At 39.7% G+C, this 26,387-nt stretch overlaps 1 protein-coding gene across 5 annotated transcripts in view; it reads left to right on the forward strand.

The window, feature by feature from the left end:
- The window catches only part of GPATCH2L (G-patch domain containing 2 like), a 57,223-nt gene extending 31,362 nt beyond the window's left edge, over positions 1-25,861 (forward strand). For all 5 annotated transcript variants that reach the window (XM_064486136.1, XM_064486135.1, XM_064486137.1 and 2 more), the window contains 2 exons: positions 8,969-9,063; positions 15,181-25,861. In XM_064486136.1, the coding sequence (XP_064342206.1) occupies positions 8,969-9,063; positions 15,181-15,341 (256 nt within the window). In that variant the 3' untranslated portion in view covers positions 15,342-25,861. The remainder of the gene's footprint in view (positions 1-8,968; positions 9,064-15,180) is intronic.
- Positions 25,862-26,387: the final 526 nt, after the last annotated feature.

The following is a 26,387-nucleotide window of genomic DNA, read 5'->3' on the forward strand; positions in this document are numbered from 1 at the left end:
AAGCATGTGAGGAAGAGTTCCTCAGGGAGTGCTTCCTTTTTTTCACATGCCTATAATTACTCTCCTGTAAGAGCACAAAGAGTCTGATAATCATGCCTGGACTGTGAAGGTTTCTTCCTGTCGGGTTATTGAGCGCAGGCTACTCCCTGCCTGGACAAGGCCAGTTCCGCTCTCCCAAGCCTCCTGCTGCATGAGACTGAGGGCTCCTCTGCCACCTCCTCCCTGTGGGGTCCTCTGCAGCTCTGCTTCTCCCAGGGAGGCCTGGGGGCCACTGCGGGGGCGATGAGTGACCTCAGTGTGCTCTCTTGTTTAGTACTTCATTGCTATAAACAAAGAGGTAATGGGATGTGATTTTAGGAGAACATTTGATTGATGTGTCATCGTACTATAGCCCAGATGGCAGGTACAGTGAGAGTGAGTCTGTGGTCTCTGTACCACCTAATCGACTTGTGGGCTAAGAGGTTTTCAGAAATACCACTCTAGACTTAAGTCGGTGGTTTTCAACCCTGACTGTGCTTTTGAATCACTTGAGAAGCTTTAAAAAATATATCCATGCTGGGCTCCCGCTTCCCAGGAGTGTGATTACATTGCAGTGGGGTGAGGCACAGGCATTGGCAGTAATTTGAAGCTCCCAGGTGACTCTAATATGCAGCCAGGGTTAGGAACTGTTGCCCCAAATGCACATGGTTTTATGACTGGTGCTTTGTAATTTGCTTAACAGGAAATCCCATTTCCTAATTGGCATGAGCCCCGTGGTTTGGCATTGGGAGCATGATTCTGTAGGGGAAGTAGAACCCTGGGCTCCTCTGAGCTTTGGAGAACTGCTGCAGGTGAAGAAGGGGGCGTTCAGGTCCAGTACAGTGCCCAGCACAGGGTGACTCCCCATGGCCGGAGTTGGTGGGTGGGTGTACGGATAGTTGGACAGTTGGCAGGGTACATGGATAAAATTCATAAACCAGTTTTGGTTGCTAGTACTGGGATATTGCTATTAAAGTAGTAAGACTTGGTACTGGAGTTAAGAATTGCTGCGGCTCAAACAGCAGATGGTGTGGTTGGTGTTCTGGTAGAGGTGTGGGGTTGCTGTCAAGGACACAGTCGTAGAATGGTGATAAGGAGCTAGCGCTGTAGGCAGCATTTCCCAAAATGAGAGAGTTATTGATTGTGAACGATAGCTGTTTTTTTTTTTTTTTTTTTTTTTTACCATTATTGTCTTAGAAAATCATAACTAGAACTTACCAATTACTACATATCTTTGTATGATGCACAAGTCACCAGTTGTCGTTTTTGAGTGTCTCGTAGCAGTTGTGAGTTTTCTCCAACTTCCCTGACCTTTCCTCTGTTTTGGGTGGTGACTTGATAATGTATCACCATTCCCATTTATTCCTTCTTTAAGTTCTTAATCTCATATTAGTGTGAGGCAGACTCAGGTAAGAATCTTGGCTTTACCTGGGCGCATGACTTAACCTCCCCATACCTCAACTTCCTCACTTTGAAAAGGAAACTTTCGATATTTTTTTGAGCAAGCGGAGATCAAAATGAAATAATAGATTTGAATACTTAGCATACTGGTAGCTAAAGTTATTATTTTTGTTATATAGTTACTACCCTACCCTGTACTTAGGATAACTGCAGTTTTACAAACTTTGAGTTGGCTTGTAGAGTCATTCGCTAAGGAGATGTAGTACAGATTCTTGAGGTGCTTAAATGGCCTCAAGTGGACTATAAGAGGAGGCATTTGGACAGTGTTTGGGTAAAAAGAGAGAGACCTTCCTGCCCATTAGAGAGTTGAAATGTGATGGGCTGCACTCATTGTGGTTCATTTTATCTGTTCACAAGCATTATGATCTGCATATCAGAGTTGTGTGCCCAGCTGGCTGTGCCACTTGACAAGAGGTTTCAAAGAGCAAAAAGAAGACTCAATTCATGCTATTAATTTTGACCTTTGGAGCCACAGTAAACAGCCTCAGGTTTTACCTCAGGGCTTGGGGGAAAGAACCTTTTATTAGTCCTCTGTCTGTTGGGGATGCTGTGATGCACGGCAGCTCTTGCTCACCTCTTTAGTGCCTTAGTTTTGGCCATGTATCAGGAAATGTTTCTGCTGTAATATTGTCCATACGGCTGCCCTGTCCTACTGCAGCCTCCCGTTGTATAGTACACAGTTCTGGAATCTTTTGTCCTCTGTTGGATGGTCTTGTTTATAGCAGCTCTCAGCCAGCTGGCATCTTACTGCCTGAGTAGGAAGATGAAAGCATTTTCTCTCTCTCTGTTTTGCTGTTGTAATATACCCATCTTTTCAACTGATGTGAGACTATTCTGCTCTGTGGGTGTCATGAAACAGCTTCATGATATGCCAACCATGGCCCAGCCAAGGGAAGTAGATTATGGAGAATTTTCAGGTGCTGGTGAGCAGTTTGTCACAGACTGCTGAGGGTTAGATTTGGGTGAAAACACTAGTGGAATTGCCAGGATTTCTTCTTGTTTGATAAACCTCCTTTGTGTCCTCTAATTGTGAAGTGGTCTTCTGTTCTGCCTACTTCTAGTGTCATAGGCCTGGGTCCTCTCATATGTGCAGATCTGTGAAAATATTTCCCCTACTAGGTGCTTAATAAATGTCAGTTAACCCTGAAGGTAAAATCACACGTGAGGAAGGGGTCTCTACTTCTTTGGAGTTAATCCTCTCTTTCCTCATTTTACCCTCACACTTTGCTTGTTCCTTGATTATAGCTCAGGGTCTTAATATCTATTCATTTTTTGTGTTTTTAAAGTACAGTTGATTTACAGTGTTGCGTTAGTTTCTAGTGTCTAGCATAGTGATTCGGTTATACGTATAAATATGTTCTTTTTCATATTCTTTTTATAGGTTATTACAAACTACTGAATATACTTCCCTGTGCTATACAGTAGGACTTTGTTTTATCTGTTTTATATATGTTAGCGTTTATCTGCAAATCCCAGACTCCTGATTTATCCCTTCCCCTCCTTTCCCCCTTTGGCAACCATAAGTTTATTTTCGGTCTCTGTGAGTCTCTTTCTGTTTTGTAGGTCAGTTCACTTGTGTCTTTTTTTAGATTTCATGTACAAGTGATGTCATATGATAGACAAATATCATATGAAATCTGTTAGTAGTTTATGCATTGGCCTTCCTATGTTGTGTGCTCCTGGTGGACAGACCCTAGGCTCAGTCCTCTTGTATATAACTTGTCCACATCCAGCATAGTGTAGGCCTCCATAAATTTTTGTTAAAAATAATTGAGGTGAGTAGATTAGTAATTAAGGAGAAAAATTGGAATATATGATAAATATGACCTTTGGGCCTTAGAAATATCAATAATTTTTTCCTGTTACTTATTTGTGTGGGTTTAAGAAAAAGTACAGCAAATAAACACCTTTTCACAATAAACTTCATTTTTACTTCATACCAAAAAAATGTACTTTGCAGTAAGTTTTAAAAATGAATGATATTTGAAGGTGAACTATTCCTTAAATTAGCTGCCATTGGCAGTTAAAGACTGTTTTCTTTCCTTAGGAGTGACTCTAAACATCTTTGTTCTAAATCTAAAGCAGTCACTTCAGTTATTTTTTTATTTTTTTTGCCAACATTGGTTCTATTAAACATGCATGTATTTCTCAAAGTAATTTTTTTCCCCCCTAAAAGTACATTCCTGCCCCAGGGACATAGTGATCTGCCCAGTTTCCTAAGTAACACTGCAGTTTTAACAACTCACCTGATCTTTTCAGTTACCTGCAGTAAAAAATAAATAGATGTGCTGTGTTTATGCATGGATATATGGAATACCCTTTCAATTAATTGTTAATCTTCAGCATTCACCTTCACATTTATGATGTGAATTTAGTGATTTTCCTTGAAGTAAGGGTTTTTGAAATGTATTTGTTGCTTTTAATTGTAACCACCCCCGTCCCCATTCTTTTTGGCAAATGCTAATGTGATGCTTTTAGGGGAGGTGCTGACCCCCACACTCATGCTGTGAGAGGTCGTGCCCAAAGAAAATGAGGTCCAGATCAGGTGGAACAGAACTAGCGTAGCCTGTTTTCTCTCTAGGTTAATTGCTTGCCTGCTTGGGAACAATATTTTTATCTAAATTTATATTCATTTCATCATTCTGTTGTTCTTTAAGTTCAGTATTTAGATCTGTTCTATGGACTAGCTTGGCTTTGGGAATTTGATCTATTTTTTTTAGCTCAGTAATTTTCACAGTAGGTAGAAGCTTATCGGAATTACCTGAGGAAGAATTTCAAAATAAACGTATTGCAGATTCTTCTCCCACTCCAGCATGGTGGGGAATGTGTTATTTTGTAAAAGCTCCTTACATGATTCTGATAACCATTTGCCACTCCAGTTGAGAAGGAAGTTTTAACTTGGTAGAGATTTTAGCTTAACTTATACTTAGCCTTTTTTTTAAATCCCCTACAGAATTGAAAGGTCCCCTCCCCTCACACAGTACATGGTTCACCACACAAGAACAACTGTACATTGCTGTTGAAAGAGAGTTTTTAAAAATCTAGTGAAATCTTCTACACTTTAACCTACAGAGGCAGGGGTCTGTGTTGGTGAGAAGGGGAAGCTCGGACACTTTCCCTGTCCTTTGCGATGCCTCGCCTGTGTGTTGTCCTTTTACAGTTTCTGTCTTGTGAGGGTAGACAATGACACTGTTAGAGTAAAACAACACAAATTAAAGAACCCATTAAACAGAGGGGGAACCAAGCAGTTAAATACTCCTAAGTGCAAATGGGGATGGCTATAGTTTAGTCTCTTTATTTTTTCCTTGCCTTCCTTAATTCTTTATTTCTACAATTTATTGATACGGGATTATTTGGGGATAAACAAAAAACTGGAACTGCATCTTGAATAGGAAGGCGGGCTACAGTGGTTGCTTGAGCCCATGCTCAGGCTCGCAGAGAAGGCGGGGCCCTCCGGCCCCACACAGATGGGCCTTCACTCCTGCGCAGGCCTCTGTGATGCTCTGGATGTGCTGCGCAGCACGGTGGTTCCAGCCCATGGCTCCTGTAGTCCTCCTGCTCGAAGCACCCAGCTTCCTCTTGGCTCTTCCTGGGCTTGTTCTGAGTTCTCTTCCTTCTTTGTCTTCTCAGGTTTTTCCTGAGCAGGGAAAAACAGATTTTGCCAAGCTGTAAACTCTACCATTATTTGGGTTCACTTAAAACCTATCCTTTTACAAATACCGTTTGATACCACTAATCTGTGGAGTCTGAAAAATACAAGAAACTAGGGAATATAACAAAAAAGAAGCAGACTTACAGACTTAGAGAACAAACTAGTGTTTCCAGTGGGGAGAGGGAAGCAGGGAGGGGCGATCTAGGGGTAAGGGAGTAAGAGGTGCAAACTAGTAGGTATAAAATCAGCTATCGGACTGTATTGTACAACATACGGAATATAGCTGATAGGTTATAACAACTATGAATGCAGTGTAGCCTTTAAAAATTGTGAGTCACTGTATTGTACACCTGTAACTTTAATATAATATTGTACAACCGCCATCCTTCAATTAAAAAACCCAACAAAAAACTATCATTCTGTAACAATTTGACTGTTTCTCTTACTCCCTTCCCAAATCTTTACTAGGAAGGGACGTAGAGAAAAACATCCCTTCTATACTCAGCCCTAAGGCGTGAAGTTACTCTACCTCTTATGAAATAGCTCTCCAACCTGGAAATGGTCTTAAGAGAAATGTTTTAAGAGGGAAGGAGCACTAAACTGAATTTTAGGAGTGAGCATGATGTCTCTTTATATCTGCCTCAGTTTCTCTGTTATATAGATTCTGTAACTAGGAAGCTTTGCAGCTGGGGGTAGAACTAGGCTATAAGTCCCCTCAGAGAGAGACTTTATTTCCCAGCATACCTTCACTGCACAGTAAAAACTCAGTGAACACTGAAAGGCACGCAGAGTGAAAAGGAAGTAGTCCACACAGAAATTCATACTTTTACAACAAAATAAGATGATTGGCTTAATGAACTGCATTACCTGGTTTTGGAAAGCCTTCAGTTCTTTCCTAAGTTGTGACCAGAGGAATTTACAAAATCGGAAGAATTTCGAATGTTCAAAGTAACAATTAGGAGTGGGAATGGAGTGGTAAAGTCGATCATTTTCTGCAGAGAGGTAACAGGCTGAAGGTTTAGCAGTCAGGGGTCATTTAATGTAGGGATTGAAGCCTTTAATACCACTGAGCAGGGGTGAGTGCGGATCCAAGAAGCTTGGCCCAGAAGGTCAGGGCAATGTAAGAACCACCTGAGCCTCGTAAGAACGTTGCAGGACACAGTGCAGTGAATAACTGTGTGTAGAATAATAGGTAGATAATACTTATTTTCATTATTTTACTAAATAAATAAGCATTTTTAAAAAACACCATATTTCTATTTTAAATGGCTAAAAATTTAAACATTGTGGTGCGTAGTTTCATCTTTTTACTCCAGAATGTGTCTGTCATTCCTTGAAAATGTGAGATAAATGTTACTAAGTCCGTAAAGGAGTGATAATATGTGCCCTCAGACGTCTTACTGACATACATCAAGCATGCAGAGCTGTGAAGTGATGGATGGTGTGTAAATAAAAGGCAGTATTTATTTTGTTTGGCTCAAGTTGATACTTTGGGAATTACTATTTTAAAATGCTTTTGAGTGCTTTTCTTACACTTTTAATTTTACGTCTGTCAGAAGTCAGCATTTTATAAATAGTGATCTTGAAGAAGCATTTTTTTAAATTAAACTTTTAATTAAAGGATAATATACCTACAGAGAAGTGTACAAAGACATATACACCTGATGAATTTTCATGACATCACATCCAAGTAACCAGCATCTAGATCCAGAAACAGAACATAACCAGAAAGAATACCCAAAGTTCCTGTGCCTTTTCTAGTCACTGTCCCTCTTCCCCCACTGCCCACAGCTCAAGGGTAACCACTGTCTTGATGTCTAGTAACATAGCTTAGTTTGAAGAAATGGTGTTAACATTTAATCTGAAAATTTTTGGAGAGTGCTTTAATAAGTTTAAGGTAAAGAAGAAAGCATGGCTGTAAACTGTCATCTTTTGTCTGCCTTGTTTCTCTCTGAAGGACTTTAGGAGAAGCATGATCGAACCTGAGCAAAGAGCTTAGACAGCTTACACTCAGGTACCTTGTTTGTGGAAAAGATGGAAGCTCTGTTCTGTACATTTTTCTGTTTTGAGGAGAAATAAAATTTGTAGTGTCACTTTCTTTTCTGCCTGTGTCTTTGGCTTCAAAGGGAATCACCACCTCTGCAGTTAGACTGAAGGCCTGTCTACTTTTGACATTCTGTCATCCGTGTTTCTTATTGCTTAAAATCAGCATGCTGATTTAGACTTATTCCCAGGACTCAGTAAGGTATGAAAAATGGATTGTTTCCCCTACTTTACACATTTTTACTTAAATTTCACTCAATGGGTACCTAACTTACAGTTAATTCTTGCCATATAGATGAGAGTGATTAATATAAGGTGGCTTGGATGGAATTTTCCAAACCATGGGCTTTATATTGTAAATCTCTGCCTATTGTAGTGTTCTTTGCATTCTAAAAAATTTCTTAGGATTTCAGTCAAATTTTTATTTGTAAATTGAATTGTCTCTTTATCTTTTACTGTTTAGGGAATGGAAGATTGTGTGTGCCTGTATGAGAGAGAGAGAGAGAGCATGCCCATCTGCTTTTAAGCTGAGGAAGTTGCCAGATTGGGAACCTCTGAATAGGAAAATTTACCCATTTAATAGTTGTCTTGTTGCCCTGCTAACTAGGTTCTCTTAGAGTTGACTGAGTTTCCAGTTTTAAGGCTATTAAACCATGAGACTTGATTCCCAGCTAGGACTACCAATCAGGAGTTTATCTGGTATAATTTTATTAGATTCCTTTTTATATGTTTTATATTCTGGCTATATTTTAAAAATTGTGTTAAAATATACATACTATAAAGTTTACCATTTTAACCACCTGTTTGTGTACAATTGACTATTTGGTTTTTAGGACTTTTATTTATTCATAATCAGTTTTAGTCAACAGATACTTAGTGAGGATCAGCTATGTACCTTGTGCTGAAGTTGGTAGATCAATGGCAAATTATGAAAGAAATGTAAATATGGTCCCTGTTCTCAAGGAAATTAGCCTCATGAGGGAAATAAGCTACATATACGCACTGGTTAAATAATGATTCATGGTAAATAAGGCCTTGAAGGTTCAAGGAGAGCTTTGTGTAAAGGGGAGACTCAGCTTGGTGTTTAATTAGGGTTAGGAGCTGTCTAGGTTGAGAGGAAGGAGAGGGTAGGGAACTAAAATAGCATCCCAGCTATTTCAGTGTTAAGGCCACTGTCTTTCAGAGAAGCTTTTGTGTTTCTAGTTTTGATGCTCTCACTCTTCTGTTTTTAGAATAAGCTGAATATTTAGATGAGGAAATATTAGTAGCTTGTAATACTTTTAAGAGTCACAGAAACTAAACTTATGTAATTTGAGACACAGACACTTAATAAAAATCCAAACTTATAGTGATAGAAGGGTTAAACTTCCTAGCAGAATTCTATACAAATATCTGTGTTCATGCAGCATTAAACTTCCCAATATATTACCACTTGGGAGTAGGAATTTCATTAGCAAGTTTAGAACAATTGTGGTTATAGTTTTTATGAAAAATAATTGTACAAATATCAGCACGTAATGAAACACGTAATGATTAATTTATTGAAATTAATCTTGAATGTCTGCTATTCTGAATTCAGGTAAAAAGTTTAGAATGGATATATATAGTGTGTAAAGGGTAAGTTATGATTAATTATGAATAATATTGTACTGACACTTGATGGCAAAGGGTGGTGCCCCTTTTTTTTTTAGTATATGTCTATAATGGGTCAAAGGTTTCATCTGGGCTGAACATAATGTCTTACTGTAAGAAATACAAAGTTTAAACAATATATTTTCTTTCTCATATCTGCAGACAGGCAAGCATTCACCTGGGACCCCCGTGTTCACGTGACATCAAGAGGAAACGGAAACCTGTGGCCACAGCATCTCTGTCCAGCCCAAGTGCAGGTAATTCTGTGTTGTTATCCTTTATTGACCACCTACTGTATGTCAAGCACTAAATCATGTTTTATGTACCTTTTCCTTCAATCTTAATGATAAGGTAGGTCATTTTATTCCCGTTTTACATGGGAAAACTGAGAATGTGAGAAGTTATTTGCCCATGGCCAAACATTTTAAGAATTCAAACCTAGTTCTCTCTGACCCTGAAGTCCGTTCTTTTTCACTCTGTCACATGGCTTTCTTGAGTTTGAATTCCTGTATTCCACTATCAGCAATAGTCATCTGCACTTTTACTGTAGCACAGACAGGAAATTAGATCTGTGTTCATGAAAATCCTGGTAGGATGGCGGTTTGATGGTAGTAAAAGAGCCACATGGGTTTATTTACTTTCTTAATTCCATATATAGTACAATACATTATTACTGTTTTTATGTATAGTAGAGTGCTAACATTTTGTGATTAATGAAATTTCTAATTAAAAATAAGTTTTCAAGTTAAAATCTTTAAGTTTTCTGGGGGAAACTAGTTGGTAGAAACCAAAATAGTGGTTATCTTCAGTGGGGAGGGAGTAGTGACCAGAAGAGGACATAAAGAAGTCTTCTGGGATGCTGGAAATGCTCTGTATCATGTGTGAACCAGGTGGGGGTTATATGAGTATATATACATGTAAAGTTTCATTGAGGTGCACATTTATGACTTAGTATGTTATGTTATCCTTAAGTGAAAAAGGTGGGGATAATTATGTACTTATATCAGCAAGAATGTTAGATGTGTATAGATATTTTTCTTGGAGTTAAGAGAAGATAGTTAAATATAGTTAGTGATCATAGGAAGTCCTTTGTGTTACTCAATATATTTTAGGATTAATTACTCTTGTTAAAAAAAGGCCTATCAGAGATACCTACGGTTATTTTATTGGTGGTGGTGAATTCACTCTGAAGGAATTAAATATATCATAGATTATTTTATTTTTTTCAAAAAATACTATATATTATATAGATCAAAGCAGTTGATAGCCGAGTAAAGAGTAGACCTCAGACGGATAGGAAATCTATCTAACTTTAGTTAGTAAATTCAGTGTACTCTGAAATTGACCTGTTAGAGCTTCTGTTTGGAACAGCTGCTTGATAATGGTTCATTCTGAACAATCTTAATCACAGGTCTGATGATCATAGTGATATTTTTAGTGATTGCCGCATGATTGTGCCCTGAGCTGAACATTTTGCATGAATTATTTCACTTAATCTTTGCAACAGCTTAATAAGGTAGATGCTGTTTATATTCCCAATTTACACCTGGGAAAAATTGAGGCTTAGAGAGGTAAAATCACATGCTGAGGTTACATGGTTGATAAATTGTAAAGCCAAGATCAGACCAACTTCCCTATGACTCTGGAGCTGCCCTCTTAAACACTGCAGGTGTTTCGTCTTGTGTGCAGTAGGATTGGTTCCAAACCGTGACTCCATGTCAAAACCCAGATCCTCATCCAGTCTGTGGTATTAGAAGCATTAAAATACAATCCTCCCCTCTTTGATCGTTTTGTTCTTTTCCCCCTTAATACCTGGCTTCTAATATTTAGCTTTTAATTGTTTCTAAGAGAACTGTTGAGAAGAGTTTACAATCCTTATTCCATATTCAAATCAGGATATGTACTGGGAGGTATTAAACAAGACTTGAGCATTAAACATTTCCCTTATTGAGCCCAACTCCTCCTCTCACTTGTTGACTAAGGCCTGCTTCGCTGAACATTTCCTTTTTTTTTCTATCCACAACCTGAGTGCCCCATGGAGGTGAAGGACATAGCCCAAGCCCGCGCCATCAGTCAGTAGAACAAATGGGCTTGCTCTGCCTAACATCGGGCCATCTCGGATTCCACCTCTTTTATAGAAATGAGTGATGAAGAGAGGTGCGTTCCGCTTTGCCGCTGTATTAATACACATCAGGGGCCAGCTCCTGGCACTAAATCACGCTCCCGCATACATCTGTTATCGAACTCTTCACCAGTGTGATGAACAAGACTGCAGATAGAGGCTTCCTTGTGTCATTCTTTATAGGATTTTCCTAAAAGAATAAATAGCTCAGATCTCTGCCAACACTCGCCCCTGTCACTGTGATGAATTCAGCTTCTTTCTTAAACATGCAGCCACAAATCTTTTCCCTTTTCCCCTCCCCCACTAGTGGAAAGTTTTTAGTTGAAATTGACTGGATTTAAAGATATTAATAAGGCTAGAAAGGTGAAGAGCAAAAAGGAATAACATACCTTCCTGTCTTTTTATACTAAGATTAACAAAGACCAGGGAAAGGGACCTTTTCATAGGGTCATTAGGGAGATCCTTCTCGAAAGTGTAGCACCTCTATTTTTTTCTCTTTATCGCCACTCCCCTTCTCTTTATGGCTTTATAACATTCAGGTGTCTGGTGCACAGATCCACCCCTGGATCTTAGTAACTATAAATCTGCTTCTAAGTCTGGTACACCAGAACAGGGAATGCCCAGCTTGTGTTTACCTCATGCTGAAGTGAACTAGCTTATGTGTTCTTAAAGACTGTAACTGGAAAAGAAAAAAAGTCTATTTTCTCCAAAATTTGAGACTAGGTAATTATAAGAAGTATAAGGAATTCAGATGAAAACAAGACTTCATTCTCCTTGAGGTGATTCTCTTCATTAGAATTGGCAGACCAGAGCTTTTGGTGTGCAAATCCCATTCCTTCAAAAAGGAAACTCATGGCTTTAGGTAAAGGAGAATTGGGGTGATAAGATGTTCTGTTAAGAGCCTGGACTGTTTTGGCCATTCCAAGAGCCTTTCCTGACCTCCTTCACCCTGGAATAGGATATGTGTTTTTGGAGCATCAGTCAGAAGAGTACCCAACAGTTAACCTGTTAATAGTTACATCAGATTTCAACTACCAGGCCAGGGAAGCTAGAGATGCATTTGCAAGGGCAGGAATTTTTCCCTGGTTTGCTCACTGATATACCCTCAGCATTTGAAAAATAATTCTCTGCACATTATTTGTTTCTGTGAGTAAGTGAATAGAATCTTAAAGTTGAAACAGTTATTCTCAATATTATTCTAACCTTGTGATTGGATCCAGTAGTTCCACTTTGGGTTGGCCTTTGTCTTGGGAGTCATAGGGCAGATTCTTATTGCCTACTATGCCTTTGAATTAAATTTAAATGTTTTTTAAAGTTAAAAGTGTTTTTTAAAATAAATATTGAATGGTTACAAAAGGACATTTATAGAAGATATGTAAGGGGTAAAGAAAGACAATACAGCAAATATTCGTGTACCCACCATCCACTTTAAGAAAAGAATAGCACCTTTAAAATTGTCTTCCCACTGTCCGAGGTAACCATTATCCTGGTATATATTTCTGGTTAGTCATTTGTCATTCTTTTTTTTTTTTTTTTAAATAGTTTTAACAGATGTATGTATCTCTAAGCAATAAATTGTCTAGTTTTGCATGTTTTAAATCTTGTGTAAATAGAATGCCATGTTTTATAAGTTACAGGTTTCACCCAGTTATGCTCTTAAAATTCATTTATGTCCTATTCTACCAAAATTCATTCTTTTTTTTTTTTATGGCCATATATGTGGTATTCCAATGTATGGGTATGGTGAACATACTGCAATTAACCATTCTTGATGGACATTTCGATCATATTCTAATGCTGTTTTATGCTATTGTGAAAAATACTGTATCGTTTTCTGGGAGAACATCTGCAGAAGTTTTTCTTGGCCATTTCACAGCTCTTAGGATGGCTCTGTCACAAAACAGGAAATAACACATGTTGGGAAGGATGTGGAGAAACTGGAAACCTTGTGCATTGCTGACGCGAATGTAAAATAGTGCAGCTGCTGTGGAAAACAATACAGTGGTTCCTCAAAAATTTAAATGTAAAATTACCATATGATCCAGCAATTCTGCTTCTGGATACATACCCACAAGAATTGAAAACATGTATACCCATGTTCATAGTAGCATTATTCACAGTAGCCAAAAAGTGGAAACAACCCAAATGTTCATTGCTGGATGAATGGATAAACAAAATGTGGTATATACATACAATAGATGATTATTCAGCCCGAAAGCTTCATTATTCAGAATGAAATTATAACACATGTTACACATGAATGAAGGCAACATGTTAAGTAAAATAAGCCAGACACAAAAGGATGACTTCTGTATGATTCCACTTATGAGAGGTACCTAAAGCAATCAAATTCATAGAAGCAAAGTAGAATGCTGGTTGCCAGGGGCTGGGAGAGAAGGAGAATGGGGAGTTATTGTTTGATGGGTACAAAGTTTCCACTTGGGATGATGAAAAAGTTCTGGACATGGATGGTGGTGATGGTTATGCAACAGTGTGAATATACTAAATGCTACTGAACAGTACACTTAAAAATTATTAAACTGGTAAATTTTATGTATATTTTGCCATAATAAAAAATATCTAGCAAAAAAAACCCCGTTTCTCTAGGATAGAGTTTTTTCAGTGTGGTTGATGACCGTGTAGTAATAGATAGGTATAGTTTTGTGAAATTTATATTCAGTTAAATATAAGTGAATTAGCATGCACGTGTGTGAGATAGCTATTTGGGTTGTGACATCAAATGTATTTCTTGCTGCTGTGGTTGAGGTTCCAAAATCTTTGAAAGCCACTGCCCTTAAAAAACTCTTGTATATGTGCCATAGAGTAATAGCTTTTCAAGATTTTTTTAAAACGATAACCTACAGTAAGAAATGCATGTTTGAGTATGTACTGGGTGTACATGTAAATCTAAAGTAAACTCTTGGGTGTACACTGATATTTTCTGTTCTTTCTCATTAAGACAAAAAAGACTATTGGTCATGACCCACTACGTTAATTTTGTAACCCATAATTTGAAAATTATTTTTCTAAGAGTGGGTGGTATAGCTCAAGTGGTAGAGCGCATGCTTAGCATACACAAGGTCCTGGGTTCAATCCCCAGTACCTCCTCTAAAAATAAATAAGTAAACCTAATCACCTCCCCCTACACCAAAAAAATTTTTAAAGAAAATTGCTTTTCTAGGTTACATTCCTGGGAATGAAATGGCAGAGTAAAAACCGAAACTTTTCTAGATTGCTCTATTTTACTGTACGTTTGTTTTCAACAGAGTGGGTGTGATGCTTTGTACTGCTCTGCTCAGGGGGCATTTGGAAATGTGAGGACAGTGTTTGTCACAATGACTGGGGAATGCTTTTGGCATTCAGTGAATAGGGTCCAGAATGGTAAGTGTCCTGAAATATACAGGACAGCCCTGCACAAGCAATGGTTATCCTGTCCAGAATGTCTTAATGTCCTTGTTGAAAAGTAGCGGGCCTGGTTATGGGATTTTTCTGCCATTTTCCTTATTGTTCAATATTTATTGGTGACACTGTCAAATTGGAGGCATAGGATGTTATAGAACGAGCAGAGGGGGCTTGGAGTCCAATATATGAATTTGAGTCTTGCTGCTTAACCAGCTCTGTTGTGTCTTTGAACATTTATCTACTTTTTCTATGCTTCAGTTTTCTTTTTTTTTTTTTAATTGAAGTATTATTGATTTACAATGTTGTTTTATTTTCTGGTGTACAGCATAGTGATTCAGTTATACATTTACATATATTCTTTTTCATTATAGGCTATTACAAGATATTGAATATAGATCCCTATGCTATACAGTAGGACCTGCTGTTTATTTTATATATAGGAATGTGTATCTGTGCCTCCGTTTTCTGATTCAGGAAATGGAGATGACAATACCTACTTCTAAGAGTTTGCATTAAGAAGTAAGATTATAAGTATGCAGCGCTTACATAGTACAGTGCCTGGCACTTAAATGCTGAATAAGTGATTATTACTAGATTATCAATTTGTACTACTGAATTTATTCATTTGTTCAATTAAACCCATTTTCTGAGGTGGAGAAATACTTATTTTACTTAAATCTTGCCTTTATTTTTTGGTTAAAAAAAAAAGAGATAACTCTTATAGGGCTGCTTGGTCTAATAGGACATAAGCTATAAGGATTAAGACAGTTTTCTCTTGATGGATCTCTCATTCTAACTTGTCTAACTTGATTTTTTTTCCTCTTTACTTTTATTGTAACAACCTTATCAGTTCACATGGAGGCAGTGGAGCCAACCACACCAGCATCACAGGCCCCCAAGTCTCCAGACTCTGAGTGGTTGGTTAGGACCTCTGCTGCAGAGAAAACCACAGACTCAGCTGCAGCTACGTTTTTTAAAATGCCACAAGAAAAGAGCCCTGGATACAGCTAGAAAGCAGGACTTCACCCACCAAGAGCCGACTGGATGTTTGAAACAAAGTTAGACTTTGTATCATATTATCTTGCATATCTTAATTGACATTCCCAACCCTTTCACCACCAGGACTGACTCCTCTTCAAACAAAGAACTCTCTTAGAAAATCATGTTGTGGAAATCTTTTTTTTTTTTTTTTAATTGTAAAATATTGGGGCAGCAATTTTTATTTTTAAAAAGCTCATCCTGTGCTATATTTGTTACATTGCTATTGCTGTCCCAACAGTTACCTACAGCTCTGTTTACAGAGCTGTTACTTTTTTGCAGGTATGTCTTTTTTCTTGAAAAACTAGTAACTGCTTTTGCAAGTTTTTTGGGTAGAGCTTTTAATACCATTTGAGGAAGTTCCAGATTTGCAGTCAGTTCCAGACAAATTTGAACACAGGGTTAAGACCTGTGTATGGAATTGTTTGCAGGAGATAAGGCTTGCCTTTGAGCCTGGTCTTCATTCAGGCAGAGTGCCAATGAGAAAAATCTAGCAAGTTCTCGATTTGGAGCCTCAAAAGAGACACCAGCAGCGTGGGCCTTGGGAACTTACTCCATTTTTGTAGACAGCCTAATGGGATCGTCAGCAGCTGCGCTGGACTTTGCCTCATCTCCAAAGTTCATGTTCTGCCAAAAGAGGACCTGTTATGTATCTACACAGATTGGTGTAAAGAAGATGGGTTAGGTGTTCAGCAACTTTAAAATAGTCAGTGGATTGTATCTTAATACTTCATGTCGCAGTGTAGTAAGCCTTTATGTACTAAACGAGATTTTTATTGTTAGTATTATAGGTCAATAACCTGCAGCAGAAATTCATACTCTATTATAATAACGGCTTCTCGGGGCCATACCTTGGAGAGGAAAAATGCCTTTTTGTCATGCCTTTCTACTTGGCGTGTTTATGAGGGCTCAGCTGCACGTAGTTATATACACAGCCGTGCCTGAAGTTGGATGCCCCTTTGTCAGAATGAGGAATAAGTGACTGCCTCAAGCTGCTGGAGAAAAGCCACCCTTTCTAAAAAAGCATTATCAAAAGTGTCATTCAGGGGCCTGGTTGACAGAAGGGCTCTTTCTTTGGGCAAATTGAGTGCTTTTATTCTGAAATACACTGAAGCTGTTCTCCAGCGCCCGCTGCCCAGGTGACTTTCTTGAGGAACTCCCACTCCTGCGCCTGAGCCGGTGCTGAGCAGGACAGAGCCTCCTCTCCCTGCACGCGGTTGTCCATTTTTCTCACACAGATTGCAATGGTGAGCTGCTCTGTTGTGTTCCTTTAGAGATCGTTGTCCTTTTCAGTGGTAGCTCCAGAATGTCCTTATCGGTGGGGTGAGTGTGAATCTAGTGGGGAGGAGGGACTTGAAACTAAGCTTACATAGCACTTTATGCAAGGCTGAGAGCATGGAGGGGGGGCAGGCGGAGGTGCCGGAGTGAGGAGGAGCACTAAAGCCAGCGCAGCATCCCCAGGGCCACTGGGTTCCCCTGCATAGCGGGTGCACCTCCCCTCCCTGTGGCTGCGCCCACAGGAGAGAAAACAGTGTCTGTTGAGTGTAAGTGGCTCTACTCAATTGTTTTAGTGATGAGGGTAGGTTTTTGTTGTCATATGTACATTTTTACCTAGTCCCCATAGTGTCCTAAGGCACGTATTTCTAACATAACTTGTTGGATTTAAGGGAGAACTCCATGGACATAATTTTATTTTCTTTGCACTGAGCTCCAGTGGCTCATGCAGAGATGGGTCCTGTGATCGTGGCCTATTGAAGACCCTGCAGTCCAGGCAGCATCTCTTCTTCATAACATGTGGCCTAATAGTTCTTCCTACATGTGATTAAAAGTAATTTATACATACAACTTTATTTATTTTAAACATCTCTGTGGTGACAGAGTTTAGTGACTTGCCCCAAATCATATAATCAAGCTAAGGCTTAAAATCCCAGACTTTAAGACTTTTCCTGCCCTAGGTTATAATCTTTTTTGTTGTTGTTGTTTACAACCTGAGTCACTCTGAGACCCATATTTTTGAAACGGTATGCCATGAATGTTTATCATTTTTGAGGTATGCTCTCCTACTATTTTGAATACTTTCAACAGGGAGCACTCAGAAATGCCGTATGTACCTGTAATAAGTAGGAAAGGAAGTTAATTGCCTAAGAGACTAGCCATTAAGCACACAAATACTTTTCCAACACAGGGTTGTAAATTGCGCTGCTTATTTTAAGCTGCTGCATGAGCATGCTTACAAAATTATTAACTGACTTATTCTGCTTGTTTTTTTGTATGAGTCCATTCCAGAGAAATAACCTTAGAATCAAGTGTCTTTTGAATCTTAAATTTTAAATTTCCTTTTTATATGACAAAGTATATAATGTCATAAATCAAGAAAAATCTGTTACCTTTCAACAAAAGATAATTTCACAATCAGGTTTTGTAATGTGTTAAAAAAAAAAAACTGTGATAGCTTGACTTCCTTTGAGGATGATCATTGAGCTCACATGTGTTTGATCTGCTCAAAAGTAATAACTGAAGCAGAGTTCCACAGTTCTTATTTCAGGGTTCTGATTTTTCCCAGCTGGCTGCACAGTCTGCCTGTCTGAATCCTAATCTTGGGTATTTTTCACAGTGGGCAAAGGCAAGACATTATCTACTTGCATGAGCATTATTCCTAAAGGATAGTTTTGCTTATGAGTTTAAGGGAATTTGAGATTGTTTTTCAGATGCAGTATTTTAAAGGGAAAAACTTATTTTCATCAAAACTCGTGTTGCTTTTTGGTAAGAACTGTTCAGAAGAAGAAATTAGTAGCTGTTTAATGGTGCTAAATTTGGGAAGGGCAGGGTATGATCTTTATTGAGTGGTCTGTTCTTGATAAATAGGCCTCATTTAGCACTGAATTCTTTAGAAATCAAATGCAGTTGAAAATTTCAGTAGGTGTTCTGTGCGGTTCAGTGGGTTTGTAGATGTAATTCTTGGTGTATTTGTGGGAGACGGCGAGCTGTGAGTCTCTCTACTCCACCATCTTGGTACCTCCTGCCTGAAAATTTCAGATGACGTGGTTTTGCTGGGCTATAGAAACAGGCTGCAAATAAGGCCATTTTGGCAACAAAATGACCAAAAGCTGAAATAAAGCTTCTTAATCTGTGATACTTATTGCATCCTTTGCTAAGAGCAGCACCTAGGACAGGTAGTTAAACCATTTCTGAATCCAAATAGATGAATGTGATACATCCTTGCATTTGGAATCAGAAATGCAATCTAGACCATAGCATAGCAAGTTCTGATGCTGCAAAGTACAGGGGCAGAGTGACCACAGATGTCATTTAGAGTTGAACAAGTCACAGAATGTCACAAGTAAGGAGTTAGGCTGGCGTTGTCATTGCTGATGTGATGGGGTCTCCACTTTGGCTCCAGGCAGAGACTCCTGGTGATGCATGATTCATTTTCAGTCTTTGCTTTATTTTGACTTCATTACCATGGTTCCGAGCACAAGCTTTTTAAAAGTTTCCTGGGGAGAAGGCTATGTACAGATCTCAGCATTAGAAGCTGTATTCAGCATTCTGTATGTTTGGTGAACCTTATCTGAGCGGGAATGAGAACAGAGTGGCTTTCTCTAGCAGCTGTGGATACAGTCTAGTTGGGGGCATAGCTTACAGGATGTCTCATGGGTTCATGGAATGGCAGGAGAGGAAGAAGCAGTTTGATCTTGCTGTCAGCTGCTCCCTTTGTTAATGTTTGAGCTGCGCATTTTACTTGTCAGTATTTCCTTATCTCCCACTCCATTCATGACAGTTAGTGGAGTTACTGATAGTGACAGCAATCAAGTTGGGTTCCTACCCAATTAGAAACCTGGTACAGAGGGAAAAGATGAGGAAATTGGTGGGTTCTGCTGTTAGCACAAAACAGATGAACATCAAATGCCTGGGAATAGCAACATCAAAAAGAAACAAGGAAATTTGAGTGATCTTGCTGCAGACTCTGAATTATAAGGTTTTTAACAAGCCCAGCAAAACAAACTTATGGCCAAAAGAAGAAACTTCCTTGATACTGCACTGAACTTGGTAAAATTGCCAAATGTGGGGAATAAAAATTTTTTCAAGCATGGTATTGAAGAGTGGGGCAGATCCTGAAGATGGTCACCAGGGAAAGCAATCTTGGCAAGGTCCAGAGTGGGATGGCAAGGGGAGGAGAGGGAGAGATGCTTAGAGCAAGGGTGCTGAGGCCCTTAGGCCAACAGCATCAACACATTCTCTCTTCCACCAGATCTGCTGAATCAGAAACTGAGGGCAAGGCCCAGCAGTCTTTTACAGGCCCTCCAAGGGATTCCGGTGCACACTGATGCTTGAGAACCACAAGCTTTGCCACAGTTGAAAAGAAATGTTTTAATATACTGGTATCCCCCCGAGGCTCTGAGGTGCTTTTATATTTTCCTCCTTAAGTATAGAGGTGTTTTTGTACAGTTCTTTGCAGAAACTGTTAAATGTCTTTATTTCCTATACTTTTCCCCTCAAGCTCCTGAAAGATCTCCTGGAAACACTGAGAAAGGATGATGTGGAGAAAATGCCATTGAGGCCGTTTTTAGATGGATGGAAACAACCTTTTAAAAGTGGATTAAAATATAACAATGGAGTTTTAGTCTGTGAATGATAGTCATGTTTTACAGTTGACAGTAAAACATTAGTGTAAGATACTGCCATCCGTGATTTTATGATACTTGTTCGTTACATCTTAGTTTCATGTGAAAATGCCATGTATTTTCCAGTATCATCATGATGACGACTTTAAGGTGTGGCTCACAAAAATGAAACAAATAATTGGAAAGAAAAACCACCCTGAGTACATAGCTATTGTGTAATAAACACCTGTTGAGTTATTGGTAATCTTTTGCTGGGAATTAATCTCAGTACTTCAGAGCGTGTGAAAACCGATTTTCAGTGATGCCACTTAATCACACCCCGTTGTCTTTGTTTTACATTTCAGCTAGTGATGCTACAGGGGTTGGGGGCCAACAGTAGCAGCATGTTATATTTTTTTGTTGTCTGACTTACGGATTTGGTGTTTCAGAATATAATCATCTTAAAGCTTTGAAATTAAGTCATGGCCATTTCTTTAGATGTTATTTGGCCCTACTTTATTACTAAAGCCTACAACCCGAAGCTCTGTCTTTCTGGGAGTATGTGTGGCTATGGAGGAGTGCGCTGGTATCACTTCCTCAGGTGCTCATGTTTTGTGCCTGGATCTTTATTTATAAAAGGGACTGGGTGATGACACGGAGAGGCCAGTGCTATTGAAAGTCACATGTTACTCACAGTTCCCCTAAAAACATGTGGCATGGCTCGACATGCAGGGTCGCAGGACAAACACCAGGTTTACGTCAGCAGGCAGAAGACCCGGAGCAAGTGATAGGTTTAGGCCAGAGCCTTGATTGGAGTTTTCCCCAGAAAGGCTAAGCAGGGCAGGGAGAACAGTTCAGGAGTGGCTAGTGAATAATTCCATGGCCTTTGGGCTACATTGTGGGCTCCAGTTGCCTGGTGCTTGGCCCTGGGATCACTGCTTCCTGGGGTGTGCAGGCCAGATGCAGGAGGAATGGCTCCATCAGGCCTGGTTAGTCTGCATGTCAAGAACACGAACGTGCTGCGGGCTGAGTCCTTCGCCATCTCTAAGAACTGGCCAGCCCTGGGAAGGGCGGTCTCTCTCCAGCCAGAAAGGTTTTTTAAGATGTCAAAAAACATGATTAATACACATGTATAGGGTGTTTAACTCTTCTTTCAATTCTTGTAGTCTTTTAAAACACCATATAATTTTTCCCTTCCATCTTGAAAACCAGTTAAAAGTACCTCTGGCCAAAATGTTAGTGTTACTAGATATTATCAAGGTGTGAGGACATAAAAGTACTTTAAAGATGTAAATTATGAAAATTATGAAAATTAATGGGTTTTTTTTTTACCTAAAAGTGAGTTCTGACCCTTGCAGATCCCTCATTCAAATATTTTTCATTGAAAAAAGGAAAGAAAATGTCAAGGAACTTACAAACGGCCTTGGTGACTTTGACTGAAATCACCGTGTTTGACTATGTATAGATTTTTCGTCTTGCTCCTCCCAGTGGGCCATGTATTTCTCCATGAAACATCTGCCACCCCAAAATCATGCTGATAATTTGAATTGCTCTAAATATCTCATTCAACCTCCCACCTGTTGTCAGCAGCTCTTGCAAACTGGCCATTTTAAACCCTTCCAGCCCCCACCTTTCAACCCTGGCAGCTCTCACCCTCCCCTAACAGACAATAGAGCATTCGGCGGGAAACCCCAGTCAGTCACCTTCGTGTACACCCTTCCTCACCTCTTCTTTGTCTTTGTCTTGCCTGTCCTGCCCCTAATGAATCCTTTCTTCTACACTCTCCCTTCATCGAATGCCTTGCTTAGTACAGCTTCTCCTGACATACGGCTTTGCTTTTAAACACATTCAAAGTCTCCCCCTTCAAACAAAAATACCCTTCCTCAACCCCTTGAACCCCTTGACTAGCACTGAAGTACTGCCCTCTCCTACACTTTCTGTCCGTTGTTAATTCCACTGAAGCAGTAGTTTTTATGGCTGCGCCCTGTGATCATCTCGGAAGATTTTTTTAGAATCCTGATTCTCCCAACTGAACCACAGACCAGTCACACCAGAATGTGGTGGAACAGCCTTTTTAAAGCAAGGACATGCAGCCACCGTGCAGCCGGGGCTGAGAGCCAACATGCTAAAATCTGGTCGTACCCTCGCCGCCATGAAAATTGTTCTTGCTGGGTCCCGCTGGTGACTTTAGCTGCCAACATTTAGTCCTTAGGTTGATCTTTATGTCTTGATACCATATCATCTCTTCTTTTCTGGAATTCTACCTTTTCTGACCCTGCCCACCTGACTTTCCTTGTACTTACTTGCTCTTTTTTAGCCTCCACAGGTGGGCAGGTTGGTGTGGAGGTCAGTCCAACATAGACTGACTCTGCTCTCACCTCCAGTACTTCAGTTAACACCTATGTGCTAATGAATTCCTTTTGCCACACCATCATAACGCACTGGCCTAAAGCACAGACCTGGAGCGAAGCACTTACCTGCAGTAATAATGACTGTAAGGCCTACTCAAGGTGTCTGTTCCCACTTTTTGTTCCTCCTTCAAGCCCACTGAAGTAGGAAGTGGGAAGAATTGCTGACCACGTTAGTCAGATTCTAAGATGGATCACCCTTATTTACTAGTGGGTGGAGTTGCTGATCATGAAAAGTCAGGCTGCACTGTGGTCCCCCATCTGCTTTCTCCTTTCCAGGGTGTTGGACTGGTGAGGAGGCCTGGGCCCGCTTCTCCCTAGGAGGAAGCTACTCCCATCTAGTGCTCGCTTCAGTTTTTTTTATTTGCTGCAGTTGGTAAAGATTTTAGTTTGGGTTTAGGGGATGAGACAGAACCATTCCTTCACCACTTTTGACCTTGGGTACCACGTTGGAGCTTACTTTATCAGACAAGTTTTTATTAGGGTCTCAGGCACTATTCCTACTGCTGATAAAGTGGGACTTGATTTCCCACTTCACTACCATCACCGCATGCTGCCTCTGGAGCTGTGTGTAGGGGTTCCATCCTCACCAGAAGGGACGCTGTTCCTGGCTTCTGGGCACCACTAGTTTCTGATTCAAAATCTGGGATGGCTGGATCAAATTAGTAGTCAGGTGCCTATGTCCTACCTCCAGGAATGTTTAGCTTCCACTGGGAATGGATGAATTCTTCAAGCGTAGGAGGGCAGTTTAGATGCTGAACAGCCGACAGGGATAGCAAAGGTCCATTAGAGCCATCGCCCTATTCACTGATTCAACAGGCATGTACTTGGCACTCACTAAGCAGGCTTCCTTAGGAATCTCTTGGGGAAGAGGGTGGCTGCTCCAAAGCAGAATATTCCTGGTTTCCTTAGATATACTCTGCTTGAACCAGTAGATAGTAGAACCTATCCAGAGCCCATCATCCTACTACCATTACTACTACTACTAATGATATTAATAAAATAAATTTTATTAAAAGTAATATTTGCTGAGTATTATATGCCATTTGTAAATAGCATCTCAATCTTCAACAACTCTAAGATAAGTGCTTTTATCTCTATTTTAAAGCAACGAAATACTCTCAAAGCTAGAAATTAATTTACTCAAAGTCACAGCTAGTTAAGTGTCAACGAGGACTCAAATTTTAAGTCTGTTTGATGCTAGAGTTTCCATTGCCAACTGATACCCTATGCTGCCCCTTTTCATAATATTGGTGAACTATTGGTGGGCATGTATATCTGAAATAAACTACGTGCCCCCCAGCCCAGAATCGGGTGTCTGGTGAGACCCTTTTACTTCATCTACCTGTTACTCCTGATGAGCTGACTCCCTGTCAGAGCAGCTGGGAATGGGCTGGTCTCTTCTCTGTGCCTACATATTGAAAGAAGATGGCCAGTTTCTGTGGCATTCTCTTAAAAATGGGCTACTTTTATTTTTGAAAGTGACTAGAGCAAAAGTCAATATAATCTTCCAAACCTATGGCAATAAAAAATATTGCCCTTTGTGTGCCAAAGCAAAACTGGTCCCTGAACTAGGAAGACATGACTTTGAGTTGTTAGTTGCTGTTAAGACTATTCTGACTACTTGCTAAACATCTCACAGAACTGCTAGCAAAATAGCTGTCTTAATTAACAGTCTTGGCCTTTATAAACATCCTTCCAAATCAGTAGATGTGTATAGAACACGTTTTATGCCAACCATTCTGCTAGGAGCTGAGTATGCAAAGAGGAAAGGCATTTCTAGTGTTACAAAGTTTATGGTCTTCTGAAGAAGAGACAAGGAAAGCAAATATTACAATGTAGAGTGATACATTTTGAGACAAGAATATCAGGGTTTGGGGCAGCAAGGAGGAAGCCACTCTTAAATTGAAATGAACACGGAGGATTCGAAAAATACCACACACAGTCTTGAAGGATGAACAGGAGCTCAGTGAAGAAGAAAGGATGAGGCCATTCAAGGGTAAAGAGCATGGTCTGCTCAGGCCACTGCAACTATTTTGGCATCGCTGATGTATAAAGCACGTGGAGGAGCAAGGAGAGGTAGGCAGGAGGGGCCCTGTGTACACTGGCTTACCCGTTGATTTGGAGAGCTGTGATAGTATTCCTCTCTGTGCACTCACGGAAACCCTATTGCAACTGGTGTTTGTGCAAACAACGTGCTGGAACTGAGATGTAAACTGGTTTGCATCTCCTTGTTCCCCTTTCTGGAAAGTATAACCAGGTCCACCTATTTGTAGGAGCTGCTGACATATTTAGGAGTAAATTAAACTGAATTGGAAAGCTTCTACCATGGCTGACCGATTCCCTTATGTGTTCTATCATGATACTAGTCTGAAAGTACTCTCCTTGAACCATCTTATCTTGGTAGAACTTAATGCATAACATGATGGTCTTAATTCCTAGAACTGTTCTTTAGTAACAGTTTGTTGCTATCAACCACCAGTTATGCATTTGGGGCTCTATTTCTTGGTGGAGACAGAAGATTTGTGTTGATCCATTCACACGTTTTAGATCAGGGACCTTTGCAATCTTTGCAATTTCAAAGCTGCAGAAAGTGTCCATAGGGTGAAACCAGTGCAGCTGGCCCACACTAAGCTCTGATCCCATCCTAGGAATAATAAAATGAGCTAAACCCTTTGAAACTTAAACAAAGCCAAGTAAGTGGTTTTGGCCCACAGTGGTGAGTTATGGCCCTTTTCTGGCGAGCCACATTAATACGACTCAGTGCCTCCTCTCCACATTTTCTGGGGTCCTTGATTCAAAACTGTAAAAAACATTTCATTTTGAAATAATTTTGGACTTCCAGGGAAGTTGCAAGAAGAGGACAGAGTTGCCATAGGCCTTCCTCCCAACTTCTAATGTTAACAACTTCACACAGCTGTGGTACAAGTATTGAAACCAGGAAGTGACCATTGACACAATCCTACTAACTAAACTACATACTGTATTTATATTTCATCTGTTTTCCCAATAATGTTTTTTTCAATACAGGATCCGTATTCACCAGTGTCTCCTTCTGGGCTTTCTATTCTATTCCACTGGTCTATTTGTCTCTTTGTGCACAGTACCATGCTGTTTTAATTATGGAAACTTAATATTTTTAATGTCTGGGAGAGCTAGTTGCCTCTTTTACTTTTTCAGTGTTTTCCTGGCTATTCATACATGTTTGTTTCTCTGTGCAAACTTTAGTATCAACCTGTCTAACTCCATTAAAAAGTGTGTTGATATTTTTATTGAGATTGTATTATATTAACTAAAGGAAAACGGACACCATTACAATTTTGAGTCATCCTGTCCAAGAACAGGGGATGTATTGTTCAAGTCTACTTTTGTGCTTTTTCAGGGCTGTTTTAAAATTTTCCTTCTATATGTTTTGCACATTTCTTGTTAAGTTTATCCTTAAGCATTTAATCTTTGTTGCTAGTAAATGGGATTTTCTCTGCCATTGTGTCTTCTACTTGGTTGTTATTCTTATACATGAAGGCTGTTGGTTTTTATATGCTAATTTTTCATCCTGCTACCTTACTGAATTCCTTTACTTGTTGGGTTCGTTCTATCATTGATCATTGAGGGTCAAAAAATATCTTTCTAAATGCACGGAGCAGTGGCAAGAAATGAAAGAATCTATAGAGGTCAAAAGTGACGTGAAAGCTTGACCCTTAGGAGGCACATAAGACAAAAGGCATCTTTAGCCCTGAAGGTATCAGCTGAGACCTGGTTTCCTTGAGCCTCTGTCATGATGACTGTGATGGGTGTAGGCAATGAAGCAGGGTCTGCTTAAGGCAGAGCGAGGGCCCTGTAAGTACTACACCCAATACTAAATAAACCCACCAAGCAGAAATAACAGCAAGGAAACATGCCTTTCTTTACCTTGGCCCTAGATGGAAGAAAAGCTTTTTTTTTTTTTAAGCCCAAAAATACTTAACAAGTTGTCCCTTATAGAGGTTTATGGCCCAAATTTATACTAGTGT

The sequence above is a fragment of the Camelus dromedarius genome, chromosome 5, assembly GCF_036321535.1.
Source record: "Camelus dromedarius isolate mCamDro1 chromosome 5, mCamDro1.pat, whole genome shotgun sequence".
In the NCBI taxonomy this organism is placed as follows: Eukaryota; Metazoa; Chordata; class Mammalia; order Artiodactyla; family Camelidae; genus Camelus; species Camelus dromedarius.